The sequence below is a fragment of the Pongo pygmaeus genome, chromosome 2, assembly GCF_028885625.2.
Source record: "Pongo pygmaeus isolate AG05252 chromosome 2, NHGRI_mPonPyg2-v2.0_pri, whole genome shotgun sequence".
In the NCBI taxonomy this organism is placed as follows: domain Eukaryota; kingdom Metazoa; phylum Chordata; class Mammalia; order Primates; family Hominidae; genus Pongo; species Pongo pygmaeus.
The window spans coordinates 46,285,156-46,301,683 of NC_085930.1; the positions used below are offsets into that span (position 1 = coordinate 46,285,156).

General features: G+C 40.7%; 1 protein-coding gene across 4 annotated transcripts in view; it reads left to right on the forward strand.

Annotated features, from left to right (window-relative positions):
- SIDT1 (SID1 transmembrane family member 1) overlaps window positions 1-16,528 on the forward strand; it is a 95,100-nt gene that overhangs the window by 29,044 nt on the left and 49,528 nt on the right. For 3 of the 4 annotated variants that reach the window (XM_054480697.2, XM_054480698.2, XM_054480699.2), the window contains exons 2-4: window positions 4,825-4,946; window positions 5,938-6,108; window positions 15,256-15,301. In XM_054480697.2, the coding sequence (XP_054336672.1) occupies window positions 4,825-4,946; window positions 5,938-6,108; window positions 15,256-15,301 (339 nt within the window). Of the gene's footprint in view, window positions 1-4,824; window positions 4,947-5,937; window positions 6,109-15,255; window positions 15,302-16,528 lie in introns of those variants that run through there. The other variant, XM_054480701.1, reaches the window with a different exon arrangement.

A 16,528-nucleotide genomic window follows, 5' to 3' on the forward strand; every position in this document is an offset into this window, starting at 1 on the left:
TCTCAGAATAATGGGCAGTTGGCGAGTTGCTGACAAATGGAGTTATCCACTAGATGGTTTCTTTGAAACAATCCTTCCCAAAGTCTAGTCACCATCCATGTACATCAGAATCCCCCAGCAGCTTGCTAAAAATTTATATTTTTAAGTTCTATTCTTGATCTGCCAAGTCAGAAATGCTGGGGGTTGACTTGAGGGATTTGCTTTGCTAAAAAAGCACACTAAAATTTTAAAATCTTTGCCTTAGATCAAAGTGTGAAAAAAAAGATTGAAGGAAATACCATCTGACATTAAGTACTTAAGAAGGGAGGAGGAGGTTGCATCTTAGGTGAAAAAAGGGAGGCAGACAAGCTCCTTAGGTTTTATCTCAGTTCTGACTGCTACAGCTTTTAAGCCAGACCAAAGTGTGCTCTAAAAACACATGCTATATAATGCTGGTGAGTGTCTGTATTACAGCCTCAAAACTGAGCCTGCTTTTAAGCTAATGCATTCTGCCAGGCACCAAGGATGCCAAAGATGAAGTTTACAGCTTCCTAGAAGAGACAGGCAGGTAAACTAGCGGTTTAAATATCATGTGGTCCACAATGAGATGCAACTTTACACCCACTAGGATGGCTATATTCAAAAAAAAGATACTGACAAGTGTTGGCAAGGATGTAGAGAAACTGGAGCCCTTACATATTGCTTGCTAGGTAAATTACCGGAATATAAAATGATGTACCTCTTTGGAAAACATTTTGGCAGTTCCACAAAAAGTGAAACATAGAGTTACCATGTCTCCCAGCAATTCTACTCATAGGCATATGCCCAAAAGAACTGAAAATAAATGTTCATACAAAAATTTGTATACAAATGTTCACAACAACATTGTTTATAATAGCTAAAAAGTGAAAACAACGCAAATGTCCATCAACTGAAGAATGGATAAACAGGATGTGGTATGTCCATGCAATGGAATATTATATAGTAATAAAAAGGAATGAAGTACTGATACATGCTACAACATGAATGAACCTTAAAAACATTATGCTAAGGAAATAAGCCAGATACAGAAGAACACATTATTCCATTTATTTGAAGTATAGGCAAATCCATAAAGACAGAAATTAGGTTAGTGGTTGCCAGGGATTGGGGGAAGGAAGGAATGAGGAGTGACTGCCAATGAGTGCAGGTTTCTTTCTGGGGTGAGAAAAGTATTAGAATTAGACAGTGGTGATGGTTGCGCAACTTGGTGAATATATTAAAAACTACTTAATTGTGCACTTTAAAAGAATGAATTGTGTGATGTATGAATTATATTTCAATTTAAGTGATAAAAGAAATGGCCAAGAAAAAGTAATAAAGTTGATTACATTTTAAGGTTGCTATCTGTGGTAGAGATACCATAGAGGTAATCAGAGGCCACACAGCACGCCCCCAAAAGGGAGGGACACCACTTATTTGGTAGGGTAGGAAAATGTTAGGGAAGACTTCCCAAAGGAAGACTTTAAGAATGAGGAAGATATACAAGGCCAGTCAACACTGGGGACATAACCCTTTTGAGAAACAGTAATTGGACATGACAAGACAGTGGATCTGTTGGTAGGCAAAGAAACTAGAGACGAAGGCAAGAAGACATCAAGAAGAGGCTTGAGGGATTCAACTCCGTGGAGAAAAGGTGAACTTTTAAGTAAGCGATGTTGGGATAACTGGAAAGCCAAATGAAACAAAGATAAAATTGCAATCACTCCTTATACCACATACAAGTATTGATTGCAAAGGGATTAGAGGTTTAAATAATTTTTTAGGATGAAACCATAAAATACTAAAAGAAAATATGAGCAAATTCTTCAGTAACCAGGAATGGTGAAAACTTCCTTGACTGTGATTCAAAATTCAGGAAAAATATTGAGAAATTTGACTATTTGAATCTAATGAAGCCTCTAGATCTAACTACCAGTTTGCAGGCAATACAAGAGATCAACAAAACCTGTTCAATGACACTGCAGGGTGCAATCCGTAAAATCCAGAACGTGGGTTCTTCTACAGATTTGTATTGCTGTTTTGTGAGCTGCTTTCTTTAAAAAACAAGTGTTCCCAAAAAGGAGAGAGAAGTACCCTTTGCATTAAAAGAGACTCAAAAGACATATGAACCAAATACAATGTACGGGTCTTGTTTGTGCCCAATTTTTTTTTAACTGGAAAAAAATTTTGAAACAATTGAAAAAATTCAAATACTATGTGGATGTTAGTAATTTTTAGGATTATTAATTTTATCAAGTGGCATAATGGTGTTGTATTTAAGTTGAAAAGAGAAGGCTTCATGTCTTACTGTGGTGCAGATAAATGATACGATCTTTGGTGTGTACTTCTTTTTCTTTCTTTTTTTTGTTTTTTTTGTTTTTTTGAGACGGAGTTTCACTCTTTGTTGCCCAGGCCGGAATGCAATGGCACGATCTCAGCTCACCGCAACCTCTGCCTCCCGGGTTCAAGCGATTCTCCTGCCTCAGCCTCCTGAGTAGCTGTGATTACACGCATGCGCCACAACGCCCAGCTAATTTTGTATTTTTAGTAGAGGCTGGGTTTCTCCATGTTGGTCAGGCTGGTCTCAAACTCCCAACCTCAGGTGATCCACCCACCTCGGCCTCCCAAAGTGCTGGGATTACAGGCATGAGCCGCCGCGCCTGGCCTGGTGTGTACTTTCAAATAATCCAGTGGTGGGGGTGTATGGGAAATAGGATGTATAAATGAAATAAAATACATTTGTTAACAATTATTAAAACTGGATAAGTACATGAGCACTCATTATATTATTCTTGTTACTTTGGAGTAAATCTGAAAATTCTTCAGAGCCACTGAAGGCCTTTTCAACAGGGGAATGAGGAATGACAGATGAAACTGCCCTTCTAGCAAGTACAGCCCTGGAGTCGGAAAACTAGACAGGGGGCTGCCAAGGAGGGTCACTGTGATGCAGGACTGAGCTATGAGAGTGTCACTGGGGGCGGAGGGGAGGATCTGGGTGTGAACAGTATTAGGGAGATAGAAGCAAAGGAGCTAAAGAAGCAGGAATCAAGGATGAATCTCTAGTTTCAGGCTTAGATGAATGGCTGCATGGTGGGCCCATTCAATATTCAAGGGAATTCAGAAGAACTTCAAGTTAGGAGTGAAGGGAGTGATCAATTCCATTTCAGACGCTTTGAGTGTGAGGTGCCTGTGGAAGATTCAGAGCTCAAGAAAGAGGTCTCGCTAGAGATGTGGTGGCAATTTTCAGCTGCAGCATAATTTCCATGGAAACATGTAGAGTGTAGGCACAAGAAAACTCTCCCTTTAGGGCAAGCACTTTGTATCAAATTAGTAAGTTACTCTTGGGCTATTTTAACATTTAAAAAGCAATGCAGTGGCTTAAGGAAAATGATATGAGAACCAAATGGCAATATATGACATCTATGCTATTCTGTTTCCTCCTAATTTCCATTTTGAATGTGCGATAGATCATTAGGGCTTAATTGCAGGATTTTCTTGTTTCATTTTCTTTCTCCTAATAAAGAAGTTTTCAAGAGAATACTAAGGCATTAGAAAAACAAAATCTCATGTGGAAGATTAAATTTTGTTGTTGTTGTTGCTGTTTTTACCCTATCTCTCTTCTATTTTGTTCTCTTACATATTGGCTATGGTATTACAAAAATTGAAAGAAAGCCAGGCACGGTGGCTCACACCGGTAATCCCAGCACTTTGGGAGGCTGAGATGGGCAGATCACTTGAGGTCAGGAGTTCGAGACCAGCCTGGCCAACATGGTGAAACCCTGTCTCTACTAAAAATACAAAAATTAGCCGGGCATGGTGGTGCACACCTGTAATCCCAGCTACTTGGGAGGCTGAGGCACGAGGATTCCTTGAACCTGGGAGGTTGCAGTGAGCCGAGATCATGCCACTGCACTCCAGCCTGGGTGACAGAGGGAGACTCTGTCTCAAGAAAGAAAAAAAAAAGAGAGAAAAAGAAAACACCAACACCATCTAGATCCAAAGTTACATTCACTTTCCTGTCTTTAAAATAACCATAATAGGGTTAAATTGTTGGGTTGATATGTGTGCATTCAGAAAGACCCATAGAGTTACTGATATAAAAAAGCATTTTGTGTCAAGGATTGATTTATACCTTAGAGCAAGGGAAAGAGAAGATTACTCAGCCCTGTGATATCTGTTCTGGGGAAGCGTCATGATTTATTGTTGGTGGGAGCATCAGGCCATCTGTTAGGCTTTAATAAAATGTGGTCATAACATTTTGATTTGAAACACAGGATGATTTACCAACCCAAAATTGAAGTTTTTCAGCAATTGAAGGTCCCATGGGATTTGTTTTTGGAGGAGGGTGGCTTTGTGTGTGTTGTTTTATTTTTAGATATTTGTATCTTTAGCATTTATATTTAAATAAGAAGAAAAGCACATCAGTATCTTTCTTTTTCTGTTCTGAGTTCATTCTCAAAATCTTGTGTTGCCTGCTCCATTCAAACTCCTCAGCTTGCTGTTTGAAGGCTTTATAATTTGGTCTCATCTAAAATTAACTGAATCAGAATTTTGGCAGGTTGGATTTAGGCATCGTTTTAAAAAAATTCTCCCCATGCAATTTCAATGTGCAATCAAGGTTGAGACCCACTGTGGTTGCAATATGAATGAGGAGAAACAACTGGGGCATTTGGATGACCTATCATGAGAAGCAAATATCAGAAATTAAAGTGTTTCTGAGCCTCATATGGCAACTATGGTGTGTGTGTTTGTGTGTGTGTGTGTGTGTGTTTGCATGTGTGCATGTGCACGTTTTGCATTACCTCTTTCTACCCTGCCACGCAGGTGACCGCCGTGAGGGTGTATGTGAACAGTTCCTCTGAGAATCTCAACTACCCGGTCCTTGTTGTGGTTCGCCAGCAGAAAGAGGTGCTGTCCTGGCAGGTTCCTCTGCTCTTCCAAGGACTGTAAGTGGGTTTTCTCCCAGGCAACTTCACTACATTTGGTTTTCTTCAATGTCCTAGAACTTAATTGGTCTTTTCCCTAATGAAAGGAAAAATCAGACATTTGGAATGTCGAGACATTCTGCATACGGGGTGCAAATAATGATCATGGTGCCTGCCCTGACCTGTTCGCTCTATTCAATTTTTAGATGAGCACTCTACCTAGATTGGCCACACCTAGAAGAGCTTTTACCATTTTAAAAACATTCCATGATCCTCCATAGCTTTGGGGTACTGGGTCAATGAATAGCCCTCCAATGGGCTATGTCCAGCAGTTAACATAAGTGAGTAACTCTTTCCCTGTTCTTCAAAATGCCCATCTTGTGTCTGCATTCTTCATTCAGTAATATTTATTGAGCACTATTAAGTGGTGGGTGCTGGAGACACAGCAGCGGAAAAACAACAACCCTGCTCGAGTTCCTATTTTTTCAGGGAAGAAGTGTATAAGATACTACTGCACTAATAAAAAAAAACTTGGAAGGCATGCAAAATGGACACATAACATTATTTTTAAAGGTTGAAGAACTCGAGGACTGAAATACTAACTCTGTTAGCTTTGACTTGGACTCAGGGCTTTCTTTACTCTCTACTTTAGCAATAGTTTGAAGAGAGGAAAATGGAATCAGCTGGTTGTTTTATCATGACAGATTCCCCCTCACATTGGATATTTATTCCTCATTGAATTAGAAGAATGGCTTAGTGTAATGTAGATACCGCTTAAGTGAACTAGTCAGCGCAGAATAGTCCTCACATCCCTGTTATTATATCATACAACCCAATGCCAACAACACTAGTTCTAAAATTACTATTGATAGTTCCAGTCTAAAATTCAAAACATAAGGACCTGAAAATGAATTTGGAGAGAAGCAAAATGAGATAGGCTCCTTTCCCTGCTCATTCACTGAGTCTCTTTCTTGTCCTTGTTTATTTTTTTCTTCTATATTGGCTGCTTCAGATACCAGAGGAGCTACAACTATCAAGAAGTGAGCCGCACCTTATGTCCCTCAGAAGCAACCAATGAGACGGGACCCTTGCAGCAACTGATATTTGTAGATGTCGCATCCATGGCACCCCTGGGTGCTCAGTACAAACTGCTAGTTACCAAGCTCAAGCACTTCCAGCTCCGGTAAGCGGGACTTTCTCTGTTTACCTGTCTGTGTTTCCTGTGCTTGTGGATGCTCAATTCCTCTTCCATCCTTACAGACTGGTACTCTGGAAGGAAATTATCCACTTAGCACATGATTTTAGCACCTCCTGAACTCTCCTTCCCATAACTGAGCAGCAGGGCCTTAATCTATACAAAAGAGTGGGAGTGCATAAGGTAAGAGTGGTTGACCTCACAGGTGAATCTGTTTTCAGGGATCGATGTGAGGGTCCTGTCCAGCCTGAAGTATAGGCAAGAATGACTGGTGACTAAATACTTTTGTATTCCCAACCAGTGCCACACTCCTGAAGGAAGTTTTGTTTTAGTTCTAGGGAAGACATTAAGCTATTTTTCTTGTCCTTATTATTACTCCTGTTTTCTCCTTCCAGGTTAGTAACATAGGTAGGAATGTGGCTTTGTCCTTTCTTGGTGTGACCAGTATTATTTTCCCCGTTTTTTAAAAAACTAAAATAAACAGGCAAGCTCATCAAAAAAATAATCTTGAGACTTGGACACTTCACTAAAGAAGCTACCCAAATAGTCAAAAAAACACAACCTCATTAGCTATAAGAAATGTAAATTAAGGCCAGGCACGGTGGCTCACGCCTGTAATCCTAGCACTTTGGGAGGCCAAGGCGGGTGGATCGAGACCATCCGGGCTAACACAGTGAAACCCCGTCTTTACTAAAAACACAAAAAATTAGCCAGGCGTGGTGGCGGGCGCCTGTAGTCCCAGCTACTCGGGAGGCTGAGGCAGAAGAATGGCATGAACCTGGGAGGCGGAGCTTGCACTGAGCCGAGATCACGCCACTGCACCCCAGCCTGGGTGACAGAGCAAGACTCCGTCTCAAAAAAAAAAAAAAAAAAAAATAGAAATGTAAATTAAAACCATAATGTGATTCCATTACAACTACCAAATTGCTATAATTTGAAAGGCCTACATTCCACTCCTTTGATGTGTACCCAACTCCTAGATATCTAATTGTGATATTCATTCAGTGGGATACTACACAAAAATAACAATGAACAAACTATTGCTATAACCAACAACATGGATACATCTCACAATGTTGAGAAAAAGAAGCCAGGCCAGGTGCGGTGGCTCATGCCTGTGATCCCAGCACTTTGGGAGGCTAAGGCAGGTGGATCACCTGAGGTCAGGAGAGCAAGACCAGCCTGACCAACATGGTGGAACCCCGTCTGTACTAGAAATACAAAAAAAAAATTAGCTGGGCACGGTGGCAGGCGCCTGTCGTCCCAGCTAATCCAGAGGCTGAGGCAGGAGAATGCTTGAGCCTGGGAGGTGGAGGTTGCAGTGAGCCGAGATCATGCCACTGCACTCCAGCCTAGGTGAAGGAGTGAGAATCCCTCTCAAAAAAAAGAAAAAAGAAGCCAGACAAAAGAAATGTATGCTATTTTATTCCATTTATATAAAATTTAAAGGCAGGCAAAACTATTCTGTGATGCTAGAAGTCAGAATAGTGGTACCTTTGGGGAGGAGAGAAGTACATGGCTATGTTTGACGATAATTTAGCCAAATATATGCTTATAACTGCACACTTTTCTATAATACATGTTTGTTATATTTCAATTAAAAAGTTAATTTTTAAAAAAATCAGAATATTTCAAAATCGTATATGTCACTGTTTTGCAGCTTATTTTCTGATCAGAATGTTTGGTTCTACAGTAAAGTTCTCCCTAAATTTAAGGCAGTTTATAAAAACATTTGTAGCCAGTAGAGTTGCTAATAGGACTCAAATATTTATCTTGGTCCTCTCTACACTCCCTGACATAGTGTTATACCCATACAGAAACATGGACAGATAAATGAATGAATGGTCAGAAGTAGTCACAACACTTTTTTCTCAAGTCCCTCCATTAATCCCGGTGTTGAAAAAGGTGACATGATAATTTTAAGAACAAAGAACACTCTATCCTCCACAAGAACAGGGAGAAAAAGATTCTCTGGTGAATAAGATCCACCCAGAGCAATTAAATCAGAGGCTGTAGGGGAGAGGTTTGGGCACTGGTAAAGTGTTTAAAGTTCCCCAGGTGTTTCTAATGTGCAGCCAGTGTTGAGACCCACTACCCTAAAACAATTTCTAAATATGGTGCTTCACTTTAATTTAATATATATTTTCCGAGACCGAGTCTTGCTCTATCACCAGGCTGGAGTGCAATAGCATGATCTTGGCTCACTGCAACCTCCACCTCCTGGGTTCAAACAAGTCTTGTGCCTCAGCCTCCTAAGTAGCTGGGATTACAGGTGTGTGACACCATGCCCAGCTAATTTTTGTATTTTTAGTAGAGACGGATTTGACCATGTTGCCCAGACTGGTCTCGAACCCCTGGGCTCAAGCGATCCACCCGCCTTGGCCTCCCAAAGTGCTGGTATTAAAGGCATGAGCAGCCGTGCCTGGCCTAATTTAATAATTTAAAAATCTACTTGTGATATTTAACCATATGGGAATACACATTTGATGGGAGTTACACATTTGATGGAGTGATAACGTGTTACAGTACTTGCACAGAGTGCAGTTTGAACTGCAGAGAAGCCTTGCCTTTATCAACTGATCTCTGTCTTTAATCACTCAATCAAGTGTCACCTGGTAGCAGTGGCAGTGTCACTTGGTGGCAGCATATTTGAATAGTAGGAATGGTCTTCTGTAAGGTTAATTAGAACCTTTTGAGAACTGAATTCTGTGAAAATGAAGTCATAAGGTCACAACTGTAGCGAGTGTTAATGAATTATTTGCATGCTGGTGAAACTGCAAATCTATTCCCTCATGTTGTTTTCTGTTTTTACCTCATAATATGACTTAGCCTCAGCAACCAGACTTTAAGAACGTTTCAAAATCACTATTTACACACCAGCCTTGCTGGTGACCTGGAACCAGAGGATGATGGTAATGAGGAAGAGCTGAGGATTGTGATGAGCACTGGGCTCAGGCATTGAGAGAAACACTGAAGAAGTAATTCGAAATCTCTAAGATTGAAGTTTCTATTGTATGTTTTTGAGTGGCAGCCTATAATGTATATGGAACACATTTTGGGAACTTTTTTCCCCTAGAATCATACATTTTAAGAACTGAAGGATCTTTGGGAATCTAATCCACCTGCCTCATTTTTACAAATGAGCAAACTGATGCCCAGAGAAGTTAAGTGACTTGTTCAAATTCACACAGCTAGGAAAGGGCAAAATCAAGACTAAATTGTACTTCCAACTCCCAGTTCTGCGCTCTTCTCACCATAACGAGCTATTTCTACTTTCTAGTAAAAACTGTCCTTCCAATTGTTTGTATTTCTCTAAGTATGTTTCTCAATTCCATGAAACATTTATTTAAATCCAACTTTACCAGCAGAGCACAGTGGCTCCCGACTGTAATCCCAGCTACTCAGGAGGCTGAGGCAGGAGGATGACTTAAGGCCAGGAGTTCAAGACTAGCCTAGGCAACATAGTCTCTAAAAAAATAAAAACCAAAAAAATTAGCCAGACATGATGATGTGCGCCTGTAGATCCAGTTACTCAGGAAGTTGAGGCAAGAGGATTGATTGAGCCCAGGAGTTTGAGGCTGCTGTAAGCCATGATTGTGCCACTGCACTCTAGGCTGAGCAACAAAACGAGACCCCATCTCTGCAAAATTCCTTTAAAATTGAAACAATTCTGCTTTAAAGCATTGCTCGCTGCCATCTACTTATCCTCTGCACACACACACACACACACACACACACACAACTGTGCCACTACTCTTTTTCTACACTCCAGTGCCCAGGTGTTTAGTATTGCTAGAGTGTGAAATTGCAGGCAGGCAACAGCAGATGGCCACAGAAACAGGCAAGCATGTGATCATGGGGTAGGAGGATCTTAGGAAAGGGCATTAGGAAATTTAAACATCTGTAATCCCAGCATTTTGGAAGACCAAGGCGGGCAGATCACCTGAGGTCAGGAGTTCAAGACAAACCTGGCCAATATGGTGAAACTCCATCTCTACTAAAAAATACAAAAACTAGCCAGGCATGGTGGTGCACGCCTGTAATCCCAGCTACCTGTGGGGCTGAGGCAGGAGAATCGCTTGAACCCGGGAGGCGGAGGTTGCAGTGAGCTGAGATTGCACCACTGTACTCCAGCCTGGGCCATAGAGCAAGACTCTGTCTCACCAAAAAAAAAAAAAAAAAATTAAACAGTTGTCTATATTGTGATAGTCGTGTGGAGAATGGATTTGAAGAGGACAAAACAGGATGCAGAGAAGTTAGAAGGCTGATGCAGTGGTCAAGATAAATAATGAGGAGGTGAATTGAAATATTAGGAGAGGTGAAATTGCTGAAATTTTATTAGATATGAGGCAAAAAAGAAAAGAGAGAGTCAATAATGCCAATGTAGCTTGTCGATGGTGGGGCCACTAAGAGAAAATGAGAATTTTGATAAGAAAAAGAATAGATGATAACTTCACTTTGGGACAGGTTGGGTTTGAAATACAGATATCTGGCAAAGTGATGGATGTATACTAATATGACACTTAAGGGAGAGCTCTGAGTTACAGTTAGGCAGACTAGTGCAGTTTTCAGGAACACATCAAGAAGCCTGGTCCACATGATGCCTGGGCAAGACAGGGTTACAGGAGATAGGGCTGGAGAAACAGGCAGTGCCCAACTTTGATCTTTAAGATGTTGGATGCTAGACTACGGAGTAGAACTTCATCTTTCAGGTTATGGGAGCCATTAAAGGATTGTGAGCAACAGGATAGCATTCAGAGATCTGATTTCTAGAGATGACTTGAGTGGCAGTGTGGAAGAGGAATTACAGAGAGGAAAGATGAGGGACAAATAGGCAAATGAAAATTTATCTGAATGGAGAAGAATAAAAAATGATTAGAACTTGAATGTGTATGGCAGCAACAAGGTTGTAAGGGAGAAAACGAGTCAAATAGTACACAGGCAGATAATTCATAATTCAGCAAACATATGTGGCAGAATAAAATTTATAGTCCTCCATGAATACTTGCAGTCTTCAGCCGTCCCCTAGCCTTCTAAGTAGGGATCTTGAGTCTGTTTTAAGAGGAGAGAGTGCATGAGTGAGATAGCTCAGCTACTATGCTGTGAAAAGTAATAGATTTTTTGAAGAAATGGGTGGATAAGAGAATTTTAGACCATTTTGCTATGTGTCATACTATATAATTACCTTTGGTATTTTGGAGGAGACTACAATAAAGATTTACATTCCTTTTTTTTCTCTTAATGATGCTGTACTGAGCAAACATCGTGCTTCAGGTGGTGGCAGGTAACTTTTACACTAATAGAATGAGTAGGACCTGGTGATTAATCTAATGTGGAAAGCGATAGAAAGGGGATAGTCCAACATGACTCCTACGGTGATGTCAGAAGTCTGGTGAGGTTTACTGACAAAGGGACATAGCAGGTCAGGATCAGGGAAGTGACAGCGCATTCCCTTTTATCATGTGGAGTTTGAGGTGCTCAAGGGATTGTCAAGTGCAGAAGCCCAGCAGGGGATCACTATTCTGTGACTGGAGCTCAGGAGATGGCCCTGGGCTGGACACAGGGTCTTGAGATTCACTGGCATTATTGTGGTATTTACAGCAGCTGGATACACATTTTAAAACGAGTTGATCAAGAACAAGGCTGTGGGTAACATTCTCATTTAAGGGATGGTCTGAGAAACTGAAGCTATCATAAGTGGCTGAGTAGACACAGCCAGAGGTGTGGGAGAAATCACTGGGGGTTAAGTCACTGGATTTAGCGATTAGATGGTGCTATGGTCTCAATGTTTACGCTCCCCAAAATTCATAGTGAAATCTCCACAGTGATGGTACTTGGAGGTGGGGCCTTTGGGAGGTGATTAGGTCATGAGAGTGGAGCCCTTGTGAATGGGATTAATACCTTTATGAAAGAGTCCCCAGAAAGGCCCTTTGTCCTTTACACCACATGAGGATGCAGTGAGAAGGCACCATCTATGAGGAAGCAGGCTCTCATCAGACACCTTGATCTTGAACCTCCTAGCCTGTAAAACTGTAAGAAATAATAGATTTCCATTCTTTATAAGTCACCGAGTTGACGGTATTTTTATTATAGCTGCCTGAATAGACTTAAGACAGGAGGTGACTCTTACCCTTAGCAAAGGCAATTTCAAAAGAGTGGTGGAGAAAGAATCCTGATAGCAGTGGGTGGAGGAAAGAATGAAAGAGAGATAAACATGGAATACTCCTAGAAGCAGCTGGTTTGTGAAGAGAGGAAGGACATAGGATGACATTAAAGGATGGTGATCCAGGGAAAAGGGAGGCATTTGGGTGGGCTGTTTGTTATTAATTTTGAAAATGGTTGAGACTAGAATATATTTATAAACAAAGAGGTAGAAAGGCAGATTAAATTCATAGGAGAGTTGGATATTTGTAGACGCAAAGTACCAGAGAATGATAGAAAGAACGGGAATTTAGCACATGAGTGCGGAGTTTATACTTAGACCAGAGGAATGAAGAGCAGACAGTTCCCAATGACAAGAAGGTCGGTGGGAAAGCTGCAGTCCTGAAGGGAGTTCATAGCAGATGGCAGGAGATAACAGGGAATGATATTCTGAAGTTCATAGTTCAGGTGAATAATAGGATATCATTTCCTTCAACAAACAAAGGAGGGGTTTTGAATGCACTCTGTGCTCTGTGCTAGGGGCTTGTTAATCAAGATGAGTAAGATGCTGTGAATCTCACAGTCCTCTCTGGTACTCACCTTAAAAACTACTGAAAGTTTGTCCTGCCTCTCTTTCTATGTAGTCTTTCGTCCCATCCCTTTTCTTTTTCTTCTACTTGATTACTCTCCTGTCCGTATTTCTTCTCCCTCTCTCTACCCCCGACCCATGGGCCCCTCTGCCTCTTCTGCTGACTCCCCTATCTGCACCCCCATCTCTCAAGTCCATGGGTTTCTTTTCCCTTCTCCCGTTTCTTGAAATAGCCAGCACAAGGAAACAAAATTGTTTTTTAGCCTCTTATGTTCAACGAATAAACATAACATAAACATGTTAAAATGTGTTTAATTTTTAAAACAAATCAGTTGAAATTTTTATACTTCTTTCTCTAAAACTAACAATCCAAGAGCTTCAGTTAGCTTTTTTCTGTTGTCAATGACCCATAATAAAATAAACCTTCCCCACCTCTGTTAGGGTTCATGTGGAAGGAAGCAGAATGTTTCATCTGCAACAGATACAATGTTTATTTTGCACATACTGCCGACTCCATGAGAAAGAGAGGACATAAATGATAGTCTTAAACACAGCAACATGTTTTACAAGTTTGCATGCATTGTACTAGTAAATAAAACATAAAGAACAAGAAAAAACAGGAAGTGAATATCGAATCTTCATACATTTAGTATTATGACTGAAACTCAAATGATGGGGAAAATTAAAATGTCTGGCAAAAAAATATGGGTTGCTTCTGCAAATTTCATGCTGTCATGAGGGACCGACGGACTTGAAAGATCAGGGTGCAGATAAGGGAGTCAGGAGAAGTCATGTTGCCAGCCAAGAAAATCATGTCCTCTTTGTTCTCTGATCTGGCAACAAAGAGAGTTGAAGGTCTCATGTTGCCCTGGTAACAGCGGGAGACACTCCCAGACTGCCGAAAGGGCTCTACCCAGCCCACACACAGTGTCACAGGTCCAAACTCTGGCCAAGGACTCTCTGGAGCAGAAACATAACTGGGTTTGACACTCACTTTGGCTTCTTTAGGTGACTTAAGGACAGAAGTTTTCAGTTCTGCTTCAGAAGAACCAATCCTCAACATTATGATTTCTGTTGCAAGTAGATATATAAAAATTACATCTATTGTTGTGAGCTAAATTCCCAGCCCAGCCTGAGGACAGCCTAAATTGTGGTCATTACCTTTATAAATAGTGCTCAAATTTTATGACTTCTAAATAACACCTTTAATTATACACTTCTTGCTTAAATGTCTTGAAATGCCCTTTCTAAAGAAATCATTAATTTTAAAACAGGTATTTAATTTTTACGAAAGGAAAATTAGAGTGGAAAGAAAAAAATCTTCAGAGAGCCCCAGGGGGTGGAGCTGATGAGAAATCTCAGAAGTTCAAGTTCCGATGCCCAGAAATGCAGGGCACATTAGAGGGGCAGGGGCATGTACCCCCAGGTGTGGTGTTTCAGCAGCCTGGGGATCTGAGACTGCTGTGGACTTGTGTGCATGATCTCCATGGCTAATGATGAGGCAACAGCCAGAAAGAGCAAAAGCCCAAAGTAGTCCTTATAAAACTATAGAGAAGACCACATTTGTCTTTGTGACAAACACTTGAACTGTTTCACAGATGCTCATGGCAGACGGCCGTCTATGCTAACAATTTATGCTTCCTCTGTCTTCACACTCTCCTTTCTTCAGTGCCTAGATCATTGCTGTCTCACATGGAAGAATGAAAGTATCTAATAATGTAATTCACAGTAAATTACCAATTGAAGAGAAAAAAAACCTCATTATATTCTTTTGGTGGTATTTATATTTTAAAGGAGGGTCTTGGAAGGCAATGCCTAACCTAAAGGGAACTAAATCTTGGGGAATTTCAGCCAGCATGGCAGGCAATCGGGGAGCTATTTGGGGATAGTAAGGGTCTGCCTCTGTCCCTAGGCACCATCCCGTGTGGTTATATATTCACCGTGTTTGGTGAAAGGTGACCCATTTTGCCATGGGTCCATCAAAATTATTTTGAAATGTATCTACATTATCCGAAAGGACCTTGAACCTGGGTTTCCCCTCTCTTTCAGCCCACTTCTGTTACCTAAACCCTGTGCTTGATTGTAAAATCAAGCACAAGAGAGTCCCAAGGCAAAAGTGGCTACAAAAGTAAATAAACTACCTTATATAGATATGGCTTCATGGATATTTAAAGATATAAAAATAATAATCCCCTTCCCCAGTTTGGTCATTCTTGAGATTTGAAACCAAGTCCCCATGCAGTCTACTTTGTCAGTTTCATGGGCCCAGAACTCCCCTCACCAAGGGTGAAGCTCTCCTCGAGTCTACTTTAAGATGGCTTTCTTTTAAATAAATAATTTTTGCTCACTAACTTATACTTTTCTCTCACTTTTCCCCTTTCCCTTCTGCCACTTACGTTTCTCAGGACAAATGTTGCCTTTCACTTTACTGCCAGCCCCTCTCAACCTCAGGTAAGTGAAGGGGTTCCAAGAGTTATCAACATCCTACCTGTTGGTGTTGCCTGCTTGTTAGTGAAACCATGTTACCCTGGCAGAGTTAGCGTGTTGTGTTGCCCTTGACCTTTCACAACTTGAAGTATATTTCTATTCCACTTTATTCCTTGTGTTACTGGAATTTTGGACACAATATTTAATCATATCACCTTAATTGGTATAAAATGGGCGGCACGCTATTTGTTTTCAGGTGTTCCTTGGTTCAATATTCATTGAGCAAATCGTGTGCCCACTATGCACCAAGAACATTGTTAGACTGCACCTGGTGCTGGAGACACAAAGATTAAGAACGGAGAGACACGACTTCTGCCATTATGAACCTGATAGCTGGGAAGTGGTAGTGGGGATGGGTAGTAAAAGGCTGACACCAAACAGATACACAAATAATTAATTGACCTGGAAATACAACGAAAATAAGACATTTTAATGTTTACAATGTTATAAGTGTAATAAATTAGTTTCTCCTCTCATAAAGAAAGAGCCAGAATGTTGACAAAAAACATTAGGAGAATTAGATATTTGTGTTGTGCTCTCCATTAAACCATAACCACAAATAGAATAAATACATGAAAACTTGGATTAAGTCAGGCTGTTTTTCTGGTGTCATTTCTAGCTACCTTCCTTTTTTCTTTCATAAGCTTCTGAAGACAAAACTCTATATAATAGCATGTTTGAAACAAGCTTATTTGTTGTACGTTTTCTTTAGTCCATAATATAGCTTTGGTCATAAATAGCTACTTAGGTTTTGCTTTGGAGTAGTAAAACTGGGATTAACATGGACTTGTAAATATACTACAATCACTGCTGTGCTGGTAAATGGTTAAAAACTGGTTCTCAGAGAGAAAGCCCTGATTTGTAGCATTTGCCCATTTCTGTGGTGTAAATACCTCCACTGTGGCTGATTTTAAGCTCCCATTGTGATGTCACTGAACAGCTGGGAAGTGACTAATGCACAATCAGCTCTCCCACGCCTGAATGAACCAACTCCAATCCACTTTTAAACTTCCTGTCTGTGAAAGTCTCTGCAATGCATGTATACTGCCACCCAGTGGCAGGAGAGGGCCAACGGCCCTTAATATACTGCCCTCAACATGTATTGACTATTTAACTTCAAGAAATATTTTAAAAGCACTAATTACTAGGTGCAAAGAGAGAAACCTAAAGTAGAAGGGGAATAGGCCGGGG